The 23,576-nt window shown below is 52.8% G+C and overlaps 9 protein-coding genes across 9 annotated transcripts; 5 read left to right on the top strand and 4 right to left on the bottom strand.

Annotated features, from left to right (window-relative positions):
* Window positions 1–257: 257 nt before the first annotated feature.
* On the bottom strand, window positions 258–1,614 carry NUU61_001963 (60S ribosomal protein uL4; the record flags this gene model as incomplete). Its single annotated transcript, XM_056652545.1, has 4 exons — window positions 258–1,020; window positions 1,077–1,227; window positions 1,332–1,426; window positions 1,505–1,614. The coding sequence occupies 4 exons, from the start codon at window positions 1,612–1,614 to the stop codon at window positions 258–260; spliced, it is 1,119 nt and encodes a 372-aa protein (XP_056513612.1).
* Window positions 1,615–2,218: 604 nt separating this feature from the next.
* Window positions 2,219–3,370, bottom strand: NUU61_001962 (lytic polysaccharide monooxygenase AA11 family protein; the record flags this gene model as incomplete). The annotated part of the gene is made up of 1 exon (XM_056652544.1): window positions 2,219–3,370. The coding sequence occupies one exon, from the start codon at window positions 3,368–3,370 to the stop codon at window positions 2,219–2,221; it is 1,152 nt and encodes a 383-aa protein (XP_056513611.1).
* A 3,149-nt stretch (window positions 3,371–6,519) lies between these two features.
* NUU61_001961 (IMPACT family protein) lies at window positions 6,520–7,572 on the bottom strand (the record flags this gene model as incomplete). Its single annotated transcript, XM_056652543.1, has 1 exon — window positions 6,520–7,572. The coding sequence occupies one exon, from the start codon at window positions 7,570–7,572 to the stop codon at window positions 6,520–6,522; it is 1,053 nt and encodes a 350-aa protein (XP_056513610.1).
* A 486-nt stretch (window positions 7,573–8,058) lies between these two features.
* Window positions 8,059–9,933, bottom strand: NUU61_001960 (putative aromatic amino acid aminotransferase; the record flags this gene model as incomplete). Its single annotated transcript, XM_056652542.1, has 3 exons — window positions 8,059–9,115; window positions 9,179–9,734; window positions 9,801–9,933. 3 exons carry the CDS (start codon window positions 9,931–9,933, stop codon window positions 8,059–8,061), a joined length of 1,746 nt encoding a protein of 581 aa, XP_056513609.1.
* An 892-nt stretch (window positions 9,934–10,825) lies between these two features.
* NUU61_001959 (LCCL domain-containing protein) lies at window positions 10,826–12,970 on the top strand (the record flags this gene model as incomplete). The annotated part of the gene is made up of 2 exons (XM_056652541.1): window positions 10,826–11,289; window positions 11,356–12,970. The coding sequence occupies 2 exons, from the start codon at window positions 10,826–10,828 to the stop codon at window positions 12,968–12,970; spliced, it is 2,079 nt and encodes a 692-aa protein (XP_056513608.1).
* A 385-nt stretch (window positions 12,971–13,355) lies between these two features.
* On the top strand, window positions 13,356–16,124 carry NUU61_001958 (uncharacterized protein; the record flags this gene model as incomplete). The annotated part of the gene is made up of 8 exons (XM_056652540.1): window positions 13,356–13,409; window positions 13,518–13,541; window positions 13,602–13,723; window positions 13,812–14,341; window positions 14,395–14,696; window positions 14,783–15,214; window positions 15,275–15,522; window positions 15,611–16,124. 8 exons carry the CDS (start codon window positions 13,356–13,358, stop codon window positions 16,122–16,124), a joined length of 2,226 nt encoding a protein of 741 aa, XP_056513607.1.
* A 949-nt stretch (window positions 16,125–17,073) lies between these two features.
* NUU61_001957 (putative lysophospholipase) lies at window positions 17,074–18,883 on the top strand (the record flags this gene model as incomplete). The annotated part of the gene is made up of 3 exons (XM_056652539.1): window positions 17,074–18,052; window positions 18,116–18,480; window positions 18,563–18,883. The coding sequence occupies 3 exons, from the start codon at window positions 17,074–17,076 to the stop codon at window positions 18,881–18,883; spliced, it is 1,665 nt and encodes a 554-aa protein (XP_056513606.1).
* An 868-nt stretch (window positions 18,884–19,751) lies between these two features.
* Window positions 19,752–20,132, top strand: NUU61_001956 (gamma-glutamylcyclotransferase family protein; the record flags this gene model as incomplete). The annotated part of the gene is made up of 1 exon (XM_056652538.1): window positions 19,752–20,132. One exon carries the CDS (start codon window positions 19,752–19,754, stop codon window positions 20,130–20,132), a length of 381 nt encoding a protein of 126 aa, XP_056513605.1.
* Window positions 20,133–21,703: 1,571 nt separating this feature from the next.
* NUU61_001955 (NmrA family NAD(P)-binding protein) lies at window positions 21,704–22,853 on the top strand (the record flags this gene model as incomplete). Its single annotated transcript, XM_056652537.1, has 2 exons — window positions 21,704–22,347; window positions 22,439–22,853. The coding sequence occupies 2 exons, from the start codon at window positions 21,704–21,706 to the stop codon at window positions 22,851–22,853; spliced, it is 1,059 nt and encodes a 352-aa protein (XP_056513604.1).
* Between the last annotated feature and the right edge of the window lie 723 nt (window positions 22,854–23,576).

Here is a 23,576-nt window from a genome sequence, read left to right as displayed (position 1 = left end):
CACGGACATAAAGCGGAAGCCATATCAAGCTTGTGGATGATGAAACATGCACATACTCAACTTCGTGCCTGACAAGAACCAAACCAATCTCGGCTTCATCTACTAGCGCCTACAGTCTAGACAGGAGTATAGTTAAGTCGTAGGCAAACCGATCACATTACTACTCCAAATAGAAATCCCGGGGTATTGCAAAAAAGGCATTGATTCATTTTTGCTCAAGACTAGCATTTTATTCCCCATCACAGAGCCAAGCACGCTTAGTTCTCGTACAGAGTGTTGAAGAAAGTCTCGGAAGCCTGGCCAGGCTTGCCGGACTCGACACCCTTCTGGCCGAGCTTCTGCTTGGAGTAGGCAGCGGCGTAGGGGTTGAGGCGGAGCATGACCTGCTTGTTGCGGAGCGGGTTCTTCTTCTGGACAACGCCACGCTTGGTGCGGGCCTCGCCCTTGGGGGCGCGCACGACGGACTGGATTTCGGACGAGTTGATCAGGCGGGCCAGGTCGGCGTTGGCAACCAGGTTCGAGGGCAGGAGGAAGTCCCGCTTGAGGGCCGAGGGGCTGGTGGTGGTGCCGTAAACCTTGTCCAGGGCCTCGAAGGCAGAGGAGGTCCAGACGACGAAGCGGCCGAGGTGGCCACCGGGGGCGAGCTGGAGGAGGTTGAGGGCGAAGACGGACGAGGTCTCAACACCGGGGACATTGCGGAAGGCGCGGACGAGCTCCTTGCCGTCGGTCTCGGGGTTGTGGATGACCAGAGGACCGCGGCGCTGGCGGAAGCGGCGGTTACGGAGCTTACCCTTACCAGCGCGGATCTTGCGCGACTTCTGGACCTTGACGAGCTCGTCACCGGCACCCAGAGCCTGGAGGAGGGCGATGGCGGCCTTGGTCTTGTTGAAAGCGCCACCCTGGAAGGTCTTCGAGTCCACAACGAGGGGAACCTCGGGGACGTTGGCGACGCGGTGGCCGCGGGCGAAGAGGAGGGCGGGCGAGGAAGAAGCAGCCAGAGCCGAAGCGGTAGCGAAGCGCCTTAAGTCACTGTTAGTTCCTCACATCCCAAGCGTTCCAGATTATTTTCAACATACTTCTGGTTCAGGTTGATCTTCTGGTGCCACTTGCGCCAGACCTTGGTGGGAGCGAACATACGACCCGAGCGGCACTGGTTACCGAAGGCAGCCTGACCGGCACGGTGAGTACCACCACCAGAGACACGGGGGATACGAGCGACAGCACGGCCTGTTCAATGTCAAGCGGATGTTAGAACCCAGAGAAAAAAGAAAGTTCCATCTCCGCCAGTGTCCGTGCACTGGTTCCAATCCTCGAAAATGTATCCCACGTACCGGTACCCCAGGACTCAGCAGAGGTCTGTTCACCAGCCTTCTCGCTCACGGCGTAGGGCTGTCTCTTGTTCTTGGCCATGCCGGTGTGCACCTGCCTGTAAATCGACCGTCAGCATCCATTGATCCCTCCAATATCCCTCGAAAAAATGTTGCAACACGTAGGCGAGCCATACTGGACAATATCCGGACGGATGGGAGCAGAGAACACAGAGGGCAGGGGATACGAAGCCCCAGTGGGCTTGCCCTCAGCCGAGGCGATAGAGACGGTCGGGCGGGACGCCATTGTGGTCGGCGATATGCTGGTCGGTGTCGTGGTGAGGTTGAAGATCGAATGGCACCAAGCCCTTCACCTGTGGATTTTTTCGCTTAGTGAGAGCTGCGGGTGGGTGTGGAAACCCTAAGCCCTGGTTACTGTATTGGGAAATGGTGGAGTGATTACGTACTCATGTGGGTCGGGAAAGAGCGATCCATCTGTTTGGCTTCAACAACTCCTATTTGGGAAACTACGCTTCTTGAGGAAACTACGACTGCGACCGTCGATGAAAGTCATATGACTGTGGGCAGACCTGGTGGTGGGCAATTCTATCTCCATCCATCTCCATCTGGTCCAACAGAGACAAAGCTCCCTACTCTACACTACCGACTCTACAGTTTACACAATGACACATACTCAGAAGGCATGATTCATCAAGATTCGTGAGATGCGATCTCCTAAATGTACAGGAAAAAGGCAAAGATGGTGCTGTGGAAAGGAAAGAGGGTCCGTCCGATGGCAATTTGTCAAGGAGCGGAAACGAAAGAAAGAGTGAAAGTGAAAAGAAGAGTCCGATGATGGACGAAAAGAAAGAAAAGTCAACGTCCGACGCCAGCGGATGTTGTGTCGAGCTTTACTCTCCAATGACAGTGCGCTTGCGGAAGCGCATGGCCGAGATCATGCGGGCCTGCTTGGTGGCCGAAATAGACATCTCTGCACTCTGCCCGGGGCTGCACTGTGTGCCCGAGGCCAACTGCTGAGAGGTGGACCACTGGCCGCCTGCGCAACGCTGGAACGAGCTGCCGGCGATACAGTTCCAGGTGCCTTCGGGGCTGCATGAACCGCTCAGGGTACCCTCGCTGGATCCACTGGACGCAGGGGCTGGGGCCTGCGATGCAGAAGGAACGGCTTGAGATTCCGTCGGAGCGCTTGACTGGGCAGCGGGAGACTGGGTGGTGGCGGCGGCTGGAGCCGCAGAAGCCGAAGAAGTTGCAGAAGGGGCGCTGTCTGCGGGAGCTGACGAAGCGCTGGAGCCCGAGTCAGAGCCACTGGAGGTAGCACCGGAGCCACCGAACTTCGCGGTACCAGTGCAGGCCTCCGAACCCTGGGGGGCGAGGTTGGATGGGTTACCAGCCTGGTCGACATCATCACCGGGTTGAGGGAAACGAATATCCACGCCCTCTTTGGTGGTACAGCCGTTGACGTTGGCGACGAACATGGGTGGGAACTTGGTGTCACGCTTCTCAACTTCCTCTTCCGAGCGCTTGGACGAGCCGCCCGTCACAGTGATGGGGGCGCAGTTCATGTACATCTCGCGGTTGCCGATGCGGTTGAACCAGGTCCAGGCGAGCGTGTACTTGCCGGCCTCGATACCGCTGGGGATGGTAAAGTTGAAAGTGGTAGGGTCCGTCGCAGTCTCGCCGCCACCCATGTTGCCCTCGACATTGGCCGGGCATCCGCCCTCATACGACTTGATGACCTTCCACTCGGACTTCTTGGTGGGCTCCTTGTCGGTGGTCAGGCTGACCTGGCACGAGCCTCCGCCGTGGGTGGCACTTCCCTCGAAGGTCAGCTTCTGGGATTCGCCGATCGCCATCTTGTTCTCCTGCGTGGGGGCCTGGAATGCATTGGAGCGCAGCTTGCAGGGGAAGTCACTGCCATCCGCCGCCAGCGGCGAATTGTTGAGGCTGTCGGCGCTGTAAGGCACGGGGTGGCTCATTTTCATGTGGGCGTTGACCAGCGAAGCGCCCAAGACGGCAGCCAGCATCGACTTGGTAAACATCATGGTGAAGACGTGACTTTCTTTTTTTTTTTCTCAGGGGTTCGACAGAGAAGTTTTCAAGTTGCAGATATCCGATTCGTACCAGACGAATGGGATCAAACAGCAGAAAGGATTGGGCCTTGGTGATCACAACGCAAAAAGATAGGAGGCTTCCTGCGTTGGAATATTAGCAACAGCAGGGACGACCATGGTCATAGAAATAGTTGAGAAATGGAGAGAAAATGGGGAGGGCTGGCGACTTCTCCTAGGCAGATATAGCCACTCCAGGCCTTGAATGGCATTCTATTCACCGTGGGGAGGCGGCGAGACATCCGACGTAATTCGCCAGCCTCCGTAAAGGAACAATGAATCAATGGCGACAATAGACAAAACACAAAGGGCCACAATACCTTTGTCACAAAAGAGGTTTCTTTCACAAACAAGCCTTGCTAAGCTTTGTGTCTGTTTCTAGAACATGGCAACAGTCGCCTATTGTCTTGCTCTTTGTCTTGAAAGGAAGCTATTCAGAAGGAGTGTCGTAGTCTGCCACAGGCAAAGACCACCAAGAAAGTCAATAAAAAGAGAAAGGAACACAGGACTGGCCTGTTAGGTTGTCGAAACCGTGGAATGAAAGAAAAATCAAGAATTGCACCTGCACGAGAAAGAAGAAAGAAGGGCATCAGCGAGGCGCCTACGCCAGAGTATTTTTATACTCCAGTCGACCCTCCCGGGCCCGTCGGCTACAGGTATACATCGCACATCGCACATCGCATAGCGTTTGGGACTCGCTGTATGTCAGCAGATGGCTTCATGCCGACTCCCAATCAAACAGACACCAGCAAAGTTTGATCTCATCCCCATCCAATCCAACCAGACATCACACCGCACCTCCAGTCCCACGATCGGCCATGATTCCAAGGAGAGAAAGAGAGAGGGGGATGTTTCACATTTGACCTGGCCACTCCACTGGCTGTACAGGTCGTGCCTTGGGAAGCAAAGAGAGAGTGAAGGCGAAAACCGATATTGGCCAGTGAGATTCTCGCATCCCGTCCCTTGAAGCCATCCGATCTGCCTGGGCGGCTGATGAGGGAGCCAACCATCAAACCATCAGAGACTTGGCGCAAGGCACTCTTGTCTCCACAACCCCCCTACTTTCTCGGTCGTCTCCCACCGTCGCACCATGCTGAAGCGAGACTGGAAAACCTGTGGTTCCTGGCTCGACATTGGCTGGGGGAAGAGAGAGAGGCCCGTTCGTTGGCGCCTAAGTGTGGTGACAGCTCCACTCCGGCATTTGCGACCTGTAGAACCTCTGAATCTCAGAAAACTCGGGATGACGCATCGTGCAACCAACAGAAACACTTGACGTTTTTCTTTTCTTTTCTTCCTATCCCTTCAAGTCCGTTCGTCATCCGATGTGTGTCTTGAACTGGTCCTTGCTGATTGCTGAGTACAACCAGGGGCCCTGGATTCGCTGCTCAGAATTGCCACCTTGGACACCCTCAATTCCCAGACATCTCCTACAATGGACTGTGCACTCGGTGTTTCTCCGCATCCAAGGGGGAGCCGGGTTGATGGTGCGGCTTAGCGCCTGGCAATCTTGACGATCGGGTATCCCGCATACGGTCGGGGAGAAAAGAAGAAAAGCAAAGCACAGGGTCTCTTCAGCAAGCAATGTGATTGTTTCAGCATTGTCGATCCACGAACCCCGATACCAAATCACAGAGCCCAATGCCGATTTCTTTCTTCCCAGGTGACGTGTTAGTGGCGCGTCTTTAAGCTGTGAATACTCCACTCGAATACTTCAATATCCCAAGCGAGTAACACCACCTCTCTCCGTCAATCTGGAATATATTGACCCCGTGGATCTCAATCCCGCGCATATCCGAAATATACGAAGAAAAATATATAGATCTTGAAGTTGCATCGGCCCGCCCATGTGTCCATGGTTCTGTCCCTCCACACCCGATCCAACTTCTTCCCCTCTTGGGCCGCATCTGTTTCAGATTTATAACAGCCCCCGACCCGAATCTCTCTCTCTCTCTATTTCAAGATGAAATATTCCTTGCAATCTTGTCGGCAGAGTTGACATCGAACAGGTCACAATTTTGGGGTTTCTTTTCTTTTCTTTCCCCTTTCGGCATGAGGTATACTATACCATCCCGCCCGCGGCCCTAACATGAAACAACCCCAGAGCCGTGATCATCGTCCGAGTCCAGGATGATTGTGAATTATCGAATTATCTGCCGAATCACCGAATCACCGGGGACCTTGATACTCGCGTGATCGTGACTCGACATCGAGATAGCCCCAACAAAAGGCATTGCCGCCCGCTATACTCCATACTTCATACCCCCAAAACACTTACCCCCTCGTCTAGGTAGTATCGGGGTCACCGATTATCCCGTGTTGATTGCTCATTGCAACCAACAGGTCTCAGGTTTTGAGTGGGAATTGCCAACGACTCCACTGTGTCTAGATATGGCTCTTGGACACACCAGTGTCTATGGTGGATAAGTCCTTGCAAGCAAGCTACCAGAAACTTTAAGCTGGGACTTCGGACATATCCTATGGGACAGAAGTGTTGCAAGATCCGGCGTGACCTAAGATGCCAATCTAATTTTTGCATGGCAGCTGAACTGTGAATAGCTCCTCGATTGCATCTCGTGATTTTATTTTGCCGAAGGGTATGCTTCCTCTAAGGATCTGGATATGGGGTTTCTCACTCAAGCCAGAGTCTATCACTCAAATAATATTCAATGTTGATCCATGTTACCACGGAATAAATGGCTGCGTCTCCACCAACTCACAGCCTTGACAACTCATGGATACTACGGTACCAAATGGGGCTGTCGCCCCTTCTCGGTGTAAGCGTAGAGGCAGTCTTGAGGGCCATCTTGGCATCGAAGACGATGATCGTGGTGTCTGCATATCATCGGGTAGAGCGAGAAGATAGAGCAGCCCGTGTTGGTGTTTTCACTAAGGCCAACGGGTTTCATGCTCTCCCCTTTTAAACCCAGACACGGCGCCTGCTCTATTGGCTCGGATATCCCGAATATTCCCAATAAACCGGTATTCCTCCCAAAGAGGATGGATCCTGATATTCGCAGGAGTGAGGGCGTAACCCAAGGTGTAGGTTGTAGAAATCTACAACACCCAGGGATATTGTTCATCCCTCATTTCTTGGCCTTCTTCTTGCCCTTTTCCGGACCAGCGGCCGAAGATTGCTCCCGAACAAAGCCGCCCTTAACCAAGGCATCACGACCAACATCATTGATGAGCCGGAACCGCGCAGGCCCGAGGTGAATCCCACCGTACCAGCGCGAGACCACCACCAGTACATCCCACACATCCATCAGCTGCATCACATGCAGCAGCCGGCCCCCGGCAGCGCTCTCCCCGTCATCGTCGTAGTCCTGAATGACCGTCTCGGCAGGATCGGAGCCCGCACCAGCTCCTGGGGCGTTGGCACCCGCGGTCTTTTTCTGTCGGATCCGCCACGCGCTGATATTATGCGTTGCCACTGCAACTTTCTTATCTGTGGCGGTCAGATGATCCAGAAAGGCCTGCGCCTCTGCTAGGCTGGCGACTCGCACCGCACGCGCCAGAAACACAGACTTCTTTTCTGTCACCACGTCGGACAGAACCCAGTCTGGGGGATTGTCGAGCCCGAATGAGTCCCGCAAAGACAGCGCGGCGAAATCACTCGAGGAAGCGGTTGTGGAATCACCGGCTGTCGGGACATGACCGGAAGACTTGGTAGCTGTTGTTGCATCGGCCGGCCCAGCATCCTGTCCGTCGTCCTTGCTCCCGCCGATATTCAGCTCGGGGAATACCTCGACAGCTTCGCTAATAAGATCGAACAAGCAGACAGCCCCGGGCTGCCAGGTCCGCTGCACGATCTCCTCCAGCACATCCACCGCAATCTTCCCTTCGCCGCGCGCAGCAGTCGAAGCCGTGCCCAGCACCGTAGGCCGTGTCTCCGGATAGCGGGCGCTGAACCCGATCCGAAAGGACAGGTGCGCCTGACCAGGAATATGGAGTGTTATTGTTGTGTGCGTGTTGTCATTGGACGAGGCGGAGCTGCCCAAGTCGAGGGTATTGTTGGCGGGGGCATGGTTGGGCGCGGTGTTGCCGTTCACCGTGACGGTGTCTGGGTCGTAGATGGCATTGATGGCTTCGATTTCTTCGGCGAGCTCGCGGTTCTGCAAGGAATCGAGCTGGGACATTTCTCTGGGGATTGAAGCCCAGCTTGGCGAAGAAGCCGGACGGACGGGCAACAAAAAAGTGGCGGAGAAATTGGGATCCCCCACGTCGATGGAGGTTCAGGCACCAAGGCAATCAATGAACTACAAATTGACGGAATCGTAGGTTGTGCTGTTCTCTATTTATTGTGTAAGAGGAAGGAAACTTCTAGTAAATAAATTTACATGATTTATTTGTTATAGACAATCAATTTTGTCAAAGAGCGCACTCACCAACGAAACTAGTTGAGATCCAATGCCGCCACGGGGAGTTGGGGATCTGAATTTGACCTGGAGGTATGAAGAACATCGTTTCTGTGACAAGGAAGCAGAAAACAGCCTGAAAGACAGAAGAAGAAACTGGGCCCTGAAATGATTCAGAGGGAAAACGAGATGTAGACTTGAGTCCATTGTTGAATCTAGGTATATATCATCAGATCAAAGCCACCAAGCTATACCAACCTACTCCTGTCAGCAACCCATCCCCAAGAAATTCGTGCCTGAAAGTTCCAGAGCCTGCATCGCCATGGCAGCATCATCGTCCAAACCATCGAGATTCTTCTGCTGCCAAAAGGATCGGAATCCTTCTACCAGTCTTCGAGTGAAGGGCGCCACCTCATCGGCATCCATCGGCACAAAGGCCACCCGGATATATTTGTGTGCCTTTTGAGCAGACTCTGGAGTCGCAGCAAACAGACTACCGGGGCCCACGAGACACAACTGCGGCTTTCGGGTCAGATGGACCCAAAGCGCCTTGGACAGCTTCTCGGAACTGTACTGAGATCGCAACGGGTGCGTGTCAAAGCATGCCTCGATCCAGGTAAACATGCCTCCCATCGGCCAGACAAAATCAAACATCTGCACCCGGTCCACCACTTCCCAGCCATCAAGCGCGTCACCCGGCATGGTGGGCTGCTCCGACATCTCTTGGAAGAGGTACTTGTTCTCCTCGAGAATATTACAAATGTCCTGCATGCGCTTCTCGTAGCCTTCGCGCAAGCCTTCCAGCCAGCGTACCCAGCCGTCCATGTGCCAACCCTGCACGTCTTTCTTGTCTGACACCCGGGTCTCTTTACTTGAGCGTTGTGGGCCCAGTATCATTTCAGCGACTAAAGACTGAACAAAACCAGACGGTTGCTGCGTTGTGACCTCTGTGATCCGAACTAACCGCTCGATAATGGCAGGCTGTGCTGTGATCCAGCCGAGGCGGCTGCCCGGTGCAATGGTCTTGGAGAAGGTATCCAGTCTTACGACTCGGCCCTCAATGTCGAGAGACAGATACGATGGGACTAGCGAGTCCAAGAATACGTAGCCCGATGACTTGCCCTCTGCGTTGTAATTGCGGGTATACATACTCGGCAGGTGAGATGAACCACGATAACGGGCAGTCAATTCGTAGGCAGATGGATACTGCAGGTTCCAGTATGGGTCATCTTCGATGATGATCACGTCGTACTTCTGGCAAAGCGCGTATATTTCCTTTCTGCGTTCGACCGAGAGTGATCCCCCGGTGGGGTTCTGACCAGTTCTGCCATTCGATATTAGCCATGCTTTTCGTCAGGTCAAAACCGGCATTGGAAATCATGCTTACGGTATGGTATACATCAAATGTGGTCGCCTTCCACGTCGAAAGTCCCAGTTCTCCAACATGTCGGCCAATCCACCCTTACCGGCTGCACGCATGCCCTGCGCATCCATGGCCACGCCGACCACATTCAACCCCCGAGGCTTTGCGGTTTGAACCGCATTCATGTAGGTAAACTCCTCACAGAAAATCCCTTCTCGCTGCTGAATCCAGTCTCGGTCGGGATTCCAGATGTTGCTAAAGGCCTCGATTGTTTTGGAAAACCCGTCAGTTGATCCGCATGTCAGGACGATCTCGGGCCCCCCTTCATAGGGGACATTGGGATGGAGATGGCCCCGGGTGAACTGGCGTAGAAATGAGTATAAGGGTGGATAGCCCTCGGCGGTGCCGTACTGCAGACTGGTGGCCAAGTCAATGCGTCGCTGGGGATTGCGTGTCTGGCTTTCCTTGGGCACGACTACCCTTTCTGACTCTTTTCGGCCCTCGGTCGTGATGAATCGCTCTGGTCGAGCGACAGTGGCCTCGAGCGTGTCATAGGGAAAGTAGGATGAGTGCGGAAGGCCTGATAAGCAGTGAAGGTGTCAGAAGAGCGGGAGGTATCATTCTCTCAAGTGCCATTTGATCATACCACCGGCAAAATTGGCAATGCCAGGAATCAGGAAGTATTTGTAGAATCCCTTGACGCTACTGGGGTTGCGGTTCCTAGTCGCATAACTGAAGTAGTGAGACAAGTCCACGGGTGGAGCTGTCACGGCTGTCATGGCGATCACTGCACTGGGTCCAACGGTTTTGCAGGTTGCCCACTCGGAGCTCTCAATGTCCCAGGAAGACTGACCAGGAAATCAAAGAGAGAGAAAAAAAAAGGCAAATAATAAAAAAATCCTTGAAAGTCCTGACTGACTGTTTATTTCTAATCCGTACCTCCCGGGCCCGCCCCCACACCTTTGTGCTTGATAAGCCATCTGATGCCAGTCACTGTGGAGGGACAGACTGGAAAAACGGACGAATAATGCCGGTTTCCGCGCTATCTCCAAAGCGAGAGAGGCGAGAGAGAGAGATCCACGAATTCCTGGCGTGGGCCCAGAAGCGAGACCCGAGTCTTTGTAGAAGTCTGCCTCAGGCCTATCTAGATCTATAGGTAGTCGACAAATCCACCTTCCAACAATACTAGGATGAGATACCCAGTAGTCTAAAAATGCTTCGAATACCCAGGACGCAATACTCATTTGTCCCCCAATTCTTGACTCCAATCTGCTCCTGAAATCCCTGAGAACGTTCGTATGGTACACTTGCCACCCTTTCGTGATTGGTTTGTGGGTGCCTGGCTTGGGTGGCACCGTCTCTTGTCTCTCTCTTCTTTCTCTTCCTCTTCCTTTCTCCATTCTCACTTTTCGCGTCGCCAGACCCATTCCTCTCGTTGGATTTTTTTTTCTGTCGGTCATTGTCTGCAGGATTCTCGCCCTGCACGGATCCCTCGCTCGGTTCGGCTGATTTTGGGGTTCCTGGTGATCCTTATCCGCACATTCTGGAGCCAACCTTGGCGATCCCCACAGCCTACCCGCAACCGCTAGTGCCGATAACCCCCGGCCGCCGTCATCTCGTTCATTTCGCTCCCTCCAAAGTCACTCTTTCCCCCCTCAATAACCCTCCGCCATGATTGGAGAGGGCCGAGAAGAAGCCGCCAGGCTCTATGTACCGCCTCTGCTCGAAGATGAGGCCCGTCTCGCCGATCCCGACGCTTCCGAAGACCTGCCGCCGCCCGATGTCGAGGCAGGCAGCGCACTTCCTGTCTGGCTACAGGAGTCATCCAAGTCTTTCCGCTGGGGATGGGTGCCCCTCCCGCTGAGGAAAATCGGCCGCGCGACCGCAAATTGGGTCAAAGGCCCCGATCCGTCGCATATGCTCCTCTTGAAACCACTGTTCCCGCGACTCCAGGAACTCCCCGTCCAGTATCTGGATCGCTTTTTCCCCAAACGCAAGCACAAGATCTCCCTCCTTATGCTCCTGTATCTCTCGTGGTTTTTACCATGGTTTATTGTATTGCTGCACGCACGCTCTTCCGGATACATCGAAGGATACGGTCAGCCGCAGACTCTCTCATGCTCGTCGAATTTCTGGTACGTACCGTCCAAGTGAGATGATGTCGAGTGATATTTTCGCTAATATTTCTGCCATTATCGCAGGGAATTCGGTAATGGATGTGGTATCAACGGGAACGACTGCCGTCCATTTTCCTCGTCGACCGTCGCCTTCCGGTGCCCTGCGAATTGCGGTGATACCAAATTGCTGGAACCCCATGTAGTGGGAAATCAAACGTATAACTATCAAGGGCTAGTCATTGGCGGTCCAGAACCAGACTCGTCGGACCCGGCGTTTTATCGTGCCGACAGCTTTGTCTGCCAGGCGGCGATTCATTCTGGGGCTATCTCCAACGCCGTCGGTGGCTGCGGTGTTGCGAAGCTGGAGGGTGCAGCGCACTCTTTCCCGTCCATTAAACAGAACGGAATTCTTTCAAATGCTTTTCCATCGACCTTCCCCAAAGCATTCAGTTTCGTTCAGCTGTCCTCGTCGCAAGCTACCTGCCCGGCAGACCCGCGCTGGCCGCTTCTCGGGGTCACCGCTGCGGCCGTTGGAGCCCTTTGGCTCTTCTGTACTTCGCCTCCTGTGCTATTCTTCAGCACCTTCTTCATGGTCTTTTGTCACACGGGATTGGTTGCGGATCCGCCTTCGTACCCCTTCCTAACCGACCTTGTCTCCAGTCTTCTGTCTCGGTTGCTACCTGCATCGTTCGTCATGTACGTTCTGTACAAATTTTGCGCTGCTCCGTTGTTGCAGCCCATTACTTCGCCCATCTACCAATTCTCGAAGCTCTTCCTGTACCTGCCTCCGCTCTTCATTGGTGCCTTGAACAACTACACCTTTGCGCGGTTGATCCCCCTTCAACGCTTGACGCCCATGGATATTCAACAACAACCGGGGGCAAAACTCGCATTGGCTCTAGTAATTCCAATCGTGTTGATGATTATTCTAAGCCAGGCATGGCAGATTCGTCAAGGAGGATTGCTGCCTCGCTACCTGAAAATTTACTGTACCATGGGACTGATCATCCTGATCCTCCTCCCGCTTCCTGGTCTTCGGCTTCGGATTCACCACTATATCTTGGCAATTTTGTTGATGCCTGGAACTGCTTTCCCCACACGCCCTTCGTTGATCTACCAGGGCTTGCTACTCGGTCTCTTTATCAACGGCGTTGCCCGCTGGGGGTTTGCCTCGATTATCGAGACTCCTGCGGCCCTGGGAGAATTAGCACCGAGTGGCGGAGATCAGGGCTGGTGGGGATCGACGTATCCTAATGTCACAAGCGAGTCCGTCAAGATTGCTCTGCCCGATATCGGATCGAACTTCACTTACCGGGGCAACGGGAATATTACCTTTGCTCTATGGGAGCATGAGCGGATGGCAAATCTCGCGGTGGACGGGATTTCGGTCCTGCTCAACGATGTGGAGCGCTGGCGGGGCTATCTGGACGAAGACAAGCGAGGAGAATTCACCTGGCACCGCTACGGCCATGATGGCCTGGAGCTGCAGCAGACTCCTCGTCTCGCAAGCCGAGATGCTGACGAGCCTAGCTTCGAGACACAATCCCTCCTACTGGCCGACGGTGACTCGGACGACGAGCCCGAGGATCTCTTCTTCCGATTCGCGTTCCTAAGGGGCGCTGAGGCTGGGCGGTACGGCCCTGCGGGAGTTTGGTTGAATGATGGGGAGTGGATCTCTCCCACGCCGCCAAAGGCATAGTTGGTTTTCGTTTTTTATTTCGTCGTTTCGTTGTTTCGTCGCTTTTGCTTTCTTTTTCGGTTTGAATATAGACACTTTACAGTTTTGGGATGTGTGTGCTGGACGCGCTCTGCCCATGCAAGAGGTAGACTACGGGCGTTTCTTGACTCTCGTTGACGACCTGGAATGCCGAATGAATATACGAGCGTTATACATTCTAGCTATTTGATTCTATTCTTTTTCTTCTTTTCTTCTGTCCTTTTGTAGGAGCAGTTAACCACGTGATCCGTATTCAGCCCCGGGACCCGCGGTATCCGGGCCAAATGCGTCGGGGCCAACTAATGTACTTCCAACCACTTCTGTGTGTGTTCGGCCCATTGAAAGACACACAGTAGCTCTGTTGCCGATGGAGGCCGAGGGATCCGATCGCGACGCGCCAAGCGCTCTGGTTCGACGTGCGGTGCGTACTCCGCGTCACCCCCGGACAAGGCCAATTCTTGGATCGTCGTCCAGAATAACGAGAAGGGAAACATAGCTCCAACTAACGTGTATTTTGTGATATTTTTAGTGTAACCAGTGTCGTCTTCGCAAGGTATGATTACAACCATCCCCTCTGTCAAAACATGACTCTCTTGGATCTGACTTGCTATAGATCCGATGTGATAAGCGTTCGCCATGCGCAAACTGTCGCAGCTCAGGCATCCTCTGTCGATCTACCGGCGAGGGCCAAAAGCCGCAGGAGCCCCGTCGGCGGGTCTTAATCTCAAGCCAGTAGTATGTGAATATGTCTCTTGTCTCTTTCTTCAGTAGAGTAGGCACACGCCTGGAAAAGCAAGATCAAGAGCCTGACACGAGTCCACAGCGAGAAAAAGATTGATCTGATTGACGAGCGTTTGGGGGGTATTGAGGAGACTCTTCGCGAATTGCTGAAAGCATCGTCGCAACAGCATGCTCCGCGAGCACCGAGGTCGCGAGAGCTCTACTTGTCTCCCTCGTCCCAACCAACCTCGCAGCCCCGTTCATCACCAGGGGGACAGAATCATTTCAAACCCAAGGGTCCCGGATACAAAACCAATCCCGCGATTGAGCAACATGACTCCAGCTCGGGGTTCGAAGGTGGCTCCTCCCTTGCTGCTCATTCGACCTATGCAAGCCAGTTCCTGGAGTCTGCCGTCTCCCAGGGTGGCCACCAGGTCTTGTCCAGTCCGAAAATTAATGCTGCACTCTCGTCGCTGAAACAGATTGTTGGATTACAATCTCAGCGACGTGGAATGGACGCCCAGGGACCACAGCTCTCTAGTCCTAAGAACAGGCCTGGTCCGAGGTGTGATCTCCGGGACTTGGAGATGCCACCTCTACCCGTTGTGTTGGAGGTGTTGAGGAAGGTTAAAGGTATGTTTTAATTCATAATGCAATGTTTCGTATCCTTCTTCTAACTCGTCCAGAAAATCCCCCGGCTAGTTTTGGTGGCTACATTCCCTTCTTCCCGGTAGAGTATTTCATTGAGAAATGCCGGGAGATCTACTTCTGCACAGATGACCACTACTCGGATGCGACATTTATTGTTGTCAACCTGGGCCTCTATAACACTTTTTTCGAGTTTGGGATTTCGGAGAAGGATGCTGCCACGCGGGAAGAATGCCAACACTATAACATGCTGTGCCGAGAGAATGTGGAGGCGGCACTGGCCAATTTGAATTTACTGATGCCAGCCACGCATGATTCGATCATTGCGCTAACAATGGGAGTGAGTTAACTCCACTTCTCTCTGTCCCCTTTCTCCGTTTTCTTCCTTGCTCCCCTAAGTCAGAAGTCGCAGACTCACCAGCATAGGCTATGCACGCTATCGAGATCTCCAAACCATCGGTCGGTTGGACACTGGCATCAACCGCTGTGCACATGTGTCAAACACTTGGATACCACCGTCTGGCATCTATGGAGCACGATGGCCTGCGAGTCCAGCGACAGAAGCAACAGCTCTTCTGGGCGGTTTATGTCATCATGAATAACATATCGCTGCGCCTGGGTCGTGCTTCGGCGGTTCAAATTCACGACATCTGCCTCCCGTCACCGATTGATAGTTTCGACAACCCTGAGCCATGGGCCACGGTCTGCGCTTTATGGACGCAGCAAGCCAAGATCCAGAGCAAAACATACGAGCTGCTGTACAGCCCATCTGCATTAAAACAACCCGAAAGCGAGCGAGTGTTGCATGCTCGGCGATTAGCTGTTGAGATGCAGTCGAGCGTGATAGAGCCCCACGAGGTATGTTAGATTATGATGTTTGCGGTGGATTGAAATATAAGACTAATATCAATACCGCAGAGAATCCTCTTCTCTGATTACGAGATCCCGGAATTCGATCGCATGTACCTCCGCTCGGACAAGGTCAGCCGGCTAGCCATCTTGACCCTGATCTACCGGGCCATTCCTGGTGCCAAGGGTTCGGGCTCCTCTGCCACATTTATCCCCGAGTGCATTGACACAGCCCGTGCCGCCCTCGAGTGCCATCAGGATTGTATAAATTCTCTTCAAGAGACAGACGACTCTGTCAAATGCTCATACATGCACTGGTGAGCATCATACAGAAACAGCCCTTGAGGAGACTTTGACAACCAAATGTCTCTTTTGCATATCCACAAGTCTCACCTGATAAATTAGGGCAATATTTCTCTCCCCCTTCGTCCCCTTCATCGTCATCTTCTGCCAAGTCATCACAGCCCCCCAACGAGAAGACCTCGCCCTCCTCGAAGACTTCATCGCCTCTCTCCGCCCGCTCTGCGCGTTCTCGCAATCCATCGACCGACTCCACAATCTCTGCTCAGTCCTCGGCACCGTCGCCCGTTTATATTTCGAAGCCAGCAATCTGACCCAGACGGACGAGGACCACGATACCCTAGCATCCGTCGGCCAGGAGTTCGACGTCTATCTAAGCGCATTGGGTCTGGCACCTAATAACGCCACGGCGGATACGCCCAACTATTTTCAAACCGATGTGCCGGCCATGACTGTCGGCGCACTAGAATCCCCCCGACATCCGGCTGGGATTCCACTCCCGCCAGATCCGCAGTTGGCCAGTTGGTTTTGGGGCAATCGGTACATGATGGGATTGTTGGAGGAGGACTTTTCTCGATTTAATCCGGATGGGTGGTCATGGGGGAAGGAAGGTTCGTAAGTACATAATTGTGGTACAGCAGATATATGTTAGGGATAAGGTTCCGGGTAGGTTATTGTCTAGATGGGTTTGAATATACCAGCTACTCTGTAAAGCAGCCATAGAACGCTTATGCTAGTGACCTCGGCGATAAGGGTTTAATTGAATAGCTGTATTTTAAGCAGACTTTGGCGTATAAATTCTCAAATAATTATTGACTTTTGCTCCTTGAAACCTTGAGCATATATAAAGTAAGCCAACCTGCCATATATTTGATCAATGCTGACATGCTTAGATATAAACCATGTCTCTGGTGTCTATGGTGTCGTTGGTTTTTGTTATCCTTGTGGATTGATTTGCGCGTGAACGGTGCTCCTTCAAGAATGAAGGTTGGGTCTCATTAGGAGGATTGCGTAGTTGCACTGCGAAAAGTATTGGCTAGAGTTGTATATATAATCTAGAGGGCACTATGGGTATATATGAAGAATAAATCATGACCAGTATTTTCTCATCAGCAGAAGTACCTATGCTACAGACTGCAGTATTTTGCAATCTACTCAGAATAATTCTCTCTCTAATAATTAAAGGGTCATAATAATGAAATAATAATGTTGATGGTGATGAGAGCAGTTGGAGTGGAGCCGCCGTACGTAATGCGCTTGGGGTCAAATTGGAGACATTCTCCCCGTCGGCCAAAACACTCAATCAGAGAGACGGCATGCTTGGAGCACTCGGGTTATCGTGAAAATTTCTCGTCCAACGTCATCTCCCCGCGCTCCACCGGGCGATCTCGATTTGTGGGAGATCAGCGCAATTGGCATCAACGCAAAAATACATCGAATTGATTGGGGGATTGATTGGGCGGCAATTGACATCTCGACTGTCGCGTCTCAATTGTCCGGGCAGCTGTGTCAATCCCAGCTAGCAACTCGCAAGATAACACTTCCGAAGAGAAACAGCCAAAATCAATATGGCTACCGAGGCAGCAATCCCGGAGCTGGGCGACCAGAAGCCCGAAGATACAGTCCAAGAGTCAAGGGTTCTGATCATCATGACCGGCGGCACCATTTGTATGCAACCGTCCCCGGCTGGGTTTGTGCCCGCGCGAGGGTTCCAAGAGAAATGCATGGCGCGAGTACCGACCTTCAACGATGGGACGTCATCGACGACGATGAACGTAGTGGCCAATGCGGCAGGCGACGTCCAGGGCCACTCCAGCCTGCGCACGCCGATGACAGCATATGGGCGACAGGTGCGGTACACGGTATTCGAGTTCGAGGAACTGCTGGACAGCAGCTCGATCAACGCCAAAGGCTGGGCCGAGATCGCCGAGACGGTGTTTCGCAACTACACGCAGTTCGACGGGTTCGTCATCCTGCACGGCACCGACAGCCTCGCCTACACATGCTCCGCGCTCAGCTTCATGCTCCAGAATCTCGGCAAGCCCGTCGTGCTCACGGGCTCGCAGGCGCCGATGCTCGAGCTGCAGAACGATGCCACCGACAACCTGCTCGGGTCACTGGTCGTTGCCGGCCACTTCATGATCCCTGAGGTGTGCTTGTACTTTAATAACCGTCTGTTCCGGGGGAACCGATCTACCAAGGTCGCTGCTAGCGACTTTGCCGCGTTCGATGCTCCAAACTGTACGCCGCTGGCTGTCACTACATCCATGCGCACCAATGTCAACTGGGACATGGTGCATCGCCCTACTAGTCTGGAGCATTTCAGCATCCGGACGAACCTCGACACTACCCACGTCGCGTGCCTGCGCATCTTCCCCGGTATCAAGCCGGAGATGGTCGATGCCGTGCTGAAGCTCGATGGACTCCGGGGGTTGATTCTGGAGACCTTTGGCGCGGGCAATGCTCCGTCGGGGCAGGACAACGCTATGATCAACGTGCTGGCCAGCGCTATCCAACGAGGAATTGTCATTGTGAATGTCACGCAATGTAGGTTTTCTTGTTTTTCTTATCATTACTCTTGAATCTCAAACCACCACTGACATCTATCAGGCTTCACGGGCAGCGTCAGCCCCGTCTATGCCACCGGCATGAGTCTCTCGCGCGCAGGCGTCGTGGCCGGCCTCGACATGACGACCGAGGCGGCACTGACCAAACTCGCCTATCTCCTCGCGCTACCGGGATCGACCCCGGAGTCCGTGGCCAAGAACATGTCCATCTCACTGCGCGGCGAGCTCACCGAGTCCTCGCTGCCGGTCTTCCGGCACCCGGACGGAGCCCTCCCGGGGCGCGTGCAGACGCTCACAGCGATGGGGTATGCGATTGCACACGCCGACCTCGAGCGGGTGCAAACAATCATGAAATCCGAGCACCACTGGCTGCTCAACGACGCCGATTACTCGGGCAACACACCAATCGTAAGTAATAACAAAAGTGATCTCTCTGCACGAGTGAAATGCGTTCCAGCCAGCTAATCATGTTGATTGTGTTTTTGTGCAGCACCTGGCCGCCACCTCTCCGGCCATCTCCATCTTACACTTCCTCCTCTCCCAGGGCGGTTCTGTGCATCTGCGCAATCGCAACGGCCACACGCCACTCTTCCTCGCTGCCAACGCCGGTCTCCCCGACCAGGTTCTCCTGCTGCGCAAATCCGGCGCTCATCTCCACTCGGACGAGCGGCCAGCCGCCGAGCTGCTAGCTCGTCGCCGGCCGGGAATCTGGGGACAGGCCGGGATTGGACCGACAGAATCCCATCAGCAGGGGAATGACGAGTGGGAAAGTGGCGGGCGCAGTCGGATGATGGCCGGGTCGGCGCCGTGACGCGCGTGAGGCCAGTATTAATATCTAAAATACTTTTATTCTTATTCTTATTCTTATTGATGAGTATTCATGAGTGTTATGTATGTGTGTGTGTTTTCCAAGCTTCTCGCTTGGTTTTGCAGGATCGAAATTCAGATATAGCATAGAGATAGAAAGAATATCAGGAATGATTCATGATCAATGATCAATGATTACCTAGGTATAGTCGCATCATCGACCCTACATCCCACATGATACGCCCGAAACGCATCGAGCCATCGGAGAGGCTTTCCGGCTGAGTCCGCGGAGATGGGCGTGCCGCCAAGGACAGAGATAAGGCGCAGGATCACAAGGGCACTTTGGTGTCCACCGGTTTACTTTCATCTACGTGTAGAGCCGCCGCTTTTAGGGCCAACTGTGTGGGCTGGGCTGGGTCGCTGCGTAATTTCTAGCACGGCTCAGATTTTTCTTAAAGTGCCTAGGTATCATGTGACTCTATCAGCCGCACACCCAAAACAGATAAAGTTGTGGCCTGATATTTGATTTGATGCCTCAGGATGTTGATCTTGGTGTAGATCACTCAGCTCTCACTTCTGCGCAATCACTGTTGATTTACTACTTTCTTTACTTTCTGATAATAGATCAATTGCTACTGTTCTACTTTCCAAAACCTTGGATCCATCCAAGGATTTGACCTTTTTCATCTAGATCTGAAATCAATCTTCTAGTATGTTTATTCTTTCCCATACAGGAGCTTTGTATCTAATTACCCCTCTAGGTCCCTAACAACTCTTACGTCCGTCTCACTCTACACCCGAGATGTCTCGGCAACCACAGAATCAAGACAAGCCACCTGAAGAAAAAGAAGAAATGCACCCCTTACGAAGTGATGCTCCGATCAGAGCCACCCGACTACCTCACCAATATCCAAGAACCTATCCGTGAACTTCCACCAAATTATCTTATTTCCTATTTCTTTTACGGGACACTGACAAACTCCGCAACCTTACAACGAATCTTAGATCTACACGGCGAGCCAAAACTGCGCAAGGCTGACATTATTGGGTACGCGCTGGCAAAATGGGGCGACTATCCGGCCTTAATTGACGGGCAGCAAGGCCAGGTCGTGTCAGGGTCTGTCTATGTTGTGCAGTCGGAGAAGACCCAGAAACTGGTGGATTATGAGACCAAGGCTTATATGGTTGCGGACTGTTGGTTTTTTTTTAGGGATGCTGGGGGTTCGGCGGAGGAAATTCCCGGTAAGACTTAGATGTATGCTGGCGATGCACAGGCTTTGGTGGAGGGGCGGTTTGATCGCAAGCTTTGGGTTCGACAGATGGAGGGCAAATTGGGATGACTTGACTCGCTGTATTTTTTTTTTCTCTTTGTTTCCCCCTTGAGCTCTTGAAAAATGATGAGAAAATAGTTCGGGTGCTACAAGATCAGTCTCAAAAACGAGAAGAAGCTGAGATCGTCAAAGTCTCGTTGAGCATTGGGGCTATCAACAGGTATTTCGTCGAGAGATGATCAACGAGATAGACCTGTCGGATAGATTCCATCGTGTGTCACTGGAGTATGCATCATGGAAGGGATTTGGGACAGCTAAATATGCTTTTTGACCGGGGGAAGATATCATAGCCAAAGTAATTGCTGATTGGTCAGATCTGGGCATACTCAAGTGTACCCGGCAAAAAGCGGCGAGTAGCGAGTACCAAAATGGAAGGCAGCGAAAAATCATAGAAATCCTTTAGTCAAGTATACTCAGCCAAATATGCCCTAATCGACTATATAGAACATGGACTACCAGGTCTAGTGTGCGATGAGATTCGAATCATTTGATGCAAACTGTTGCGTGCTCAGATCTGTGGGGATATTCCACGCCGATCGGTTGTTTGCTTTTTCTCTGGATATCGGAATGGCCTCATCCACGACTTCATGCCGACATCGCTACCCTTGACACCTTCAAGGTAGGATCCCCCAGCCCCACGGTTTTTTGTTAAATGCGCCCTAGAATCTTCCAGCCACTGACCCCAATAGCAAGGGACATCCCTGGCTTATAATGTACAAACAAAAGTCCCGGGATCCCAGATCAGCTGCGCGAATTTCGAGAAAAAATGAAACCCAAAGAAAACAACATGGCTTGGCATTAGCTTAACACATTCAGCATTTCGTGCTCTCACTGCGAAAATCCTTAGCCCGAACGTGTAAGGATCCCGTCCACTGGTGGATGCCGATTTACGTAAAGGAAAACCGCTGGACCTTTTTAGTGCTTTTTCTTTTTTCTTTTTTCTTTTTTTTTTGCATCACGCAAGATTTGAAAAAAGCCTCGATGGTGTCATCTGGTCTATCTGATATTGCCTATATACTGTTATACTCCCTACCTATACTACCCATACTACCCATACTACCCATACTACCTATACTATACCTGATATACCCTTATCTTATCCTCTCCACGTTTACCCTCGGAACCAAGGAATTGAATTTTTTTTTTCTTTTTTTTTCTCTCCTGCAGATCCATGACTGTTTCTATCGCATAATCCGTCTGGACTTTTTGGTGGAGCTGGATCGGCCGTCTGATCGCGATTCTTGTTACATACAACTTTTTGGCTCCCCTCCCAAGGTACCCCACTATCGCAAAGCCCTCACCTCCATTTTCTTCTCTCGCCAAGGATTACTCCGGATTTTCTTCTTTTATCTGCTGTTCGCCTTTCTCATCCCCCACATCGAACTTCGCTCTGGTCCTTTCTTGTTCCCGGGACTCTCCTTCTATCTCTCTCCCTCTCCCTCCCTCCTCTCCTCCCTCCGTCTTCCTCCGGCCTCGGCGCAAACCCTCTCCCCATGACACAACCACAGAAGACGATTGCCGTGGTCAACGCGACGGGCCGGCAAGCAGCATCGTTGATCCGCGTCGCGTCTGCCGTGGGTTATGCCGTGCGCGCGCAGATCCACTCGCTCAAGGGTCTCATCGCCGAGGAGCTCCAGACCCTGCCGAATGTCACGCTGCTGCAGGGCCCGCTGCTCGGCAATGTCGCGCTGATGGACGCTCTGTTCCAGGGCGCCCACCTGGCCTTCATCAACACCACATCGCAGTCCGGCGACGAGGTCGCTATCGGCCGCGCCTTGGCCGACGCCGCCAAGCGCGCCGGCACCATCCACCACTACCTCTACAGCAGCATGCCCGATCACTCGGTGCATGGCCCGTGGCCGGCCGTGCCGCAGTGGGCGCCCAAGTTCACCGTCGAGAACTACATCCGTCAGCTGGGCCTGCCCGCTACCTTTGTCTATGCCGGCATCTACAACAACAACTTCACCAGCCTCCCCTACCCACTCTTTCAAATGGAGGTCCTGGCTGATGGCAGCTTTGAATGGCGCGCCCCCTTTGATCCCGAGATCCCGCTGCCCTGGCTTGACGCCGAGCACGATATCGGGCCGACGCTGCTTCAGATCTTCAAGGACGGGCCCAAGAAGTGGAATGGACATCGGTGAGTACCGCTAGCATCTCCAATGGCACACAATACCCCCCCCATAATGTTGTCGCGAGTCATCAAACTAACCACCCAATGTGTTTTCCAGCATCGCCCTCACCTTCGAAACCCTTTCCCCACTTCAAGTCTGTGCTGCTTTCTCGCGTGCCCTAGACCGCCCCTGCCGCTATGTGCGTGTGCCCAAGATTGAGGTCAAGGTCAACATCCCTCCGGGGTACCGGGAACAGCTCGAGGCACTGGAGATCCTGTTCGGCACCTACGATGCCCCATACTTCCCACAACCCGAATTCTCGCAACCAGCAGCTGGCTCCCCCAAGGGTCTGGGCCCTGCCGGGGGCAAGGGTGCTGGTGCTGGAATGATGCAAGGACCCGGAGGTGTGATCTCACTGCGCGTGACAGACGAGGCCCGCCACCTGTGGCAGGGCTGGCGTGATATGGAGGAGTATGCGCGGGAAGTGTTTCCGGTGGAAGAAGAGGCCAATGGCTTAGATTGGATGCTGTGATGCATTCTTTTCTAAGGTGTTGGTGTCTTTCACTTGCTTACGATGATTGCTTTCGACTCGGGCAGCCGTGCATGGTGATGATATCTGTGCATGTTGACTTGTCTGTGCTTTTTCTCTTCTCTTCTTTTTATCCTTTTCTATTCTTTTCTTCTTTCCTCTTCTGTGGATGTTAATCTTTGCATTGTTGGCGAATGGGCATCGGATATATGGGCTGTCATGACTTAAACCCGCGGGAGCTTTTTTAATCGGAAAAAGATGTCTTGGGGTGAGACACTAGGATGTTCTCTGGCTTGTGGTTCTTTATGGATTTTTTCTTCCTCTTCTTTTTTCTTAAAAAATCAAAACAAAAATTTGTGTTTGACTAGGAATTTGTGTTTGACTAGGTCCTGATGGCCCTGAGAAGAAGACAACGAGAAATGAGATGGAGGTGTCATGATCTGCTCAATTCATTGTTGGACTCTTCTCTCTCTTCCTCTTCCCTTTTATATCAGTCCGAGTTACTGTCTCATTTCTTAATTACCTGCAGTAGTAACCTGCAAGTCTCCCCAGACCGCTCCTTTCGCCCTGTTATTCCAGCTCCATAGATGGAAGATGTGGATCAGGAAGGAATTGAGCGGTGAGCATTAGATATATCCAGGTCACTATGTTAGAGAAACATAGCAAGAAACAGCTATACTCCGAAGCCTACGAGAATTGACGATAGCCTGCCGTTGAAATAAAGTG

Source organism: Penicillium alfredii, assembly GCF_028826965.1.
Source record: "Penicillium alfredii strain IBT 34128 chromosome Unknown utg000004l_segment0_segment0, whole genome shotgun sequence".
NCBI lineage: Eukaryota > Fungi > Ascomycota > Eurotiomycetes > Eurotiales > Aspergillaceae > Penicillium > Penicillium alfredii.
The sequence above is the reverse complement of the archived record's forward strand: the minus strand, read 5'-3'. Positions and strand labels throughout refer to the sequence as shown.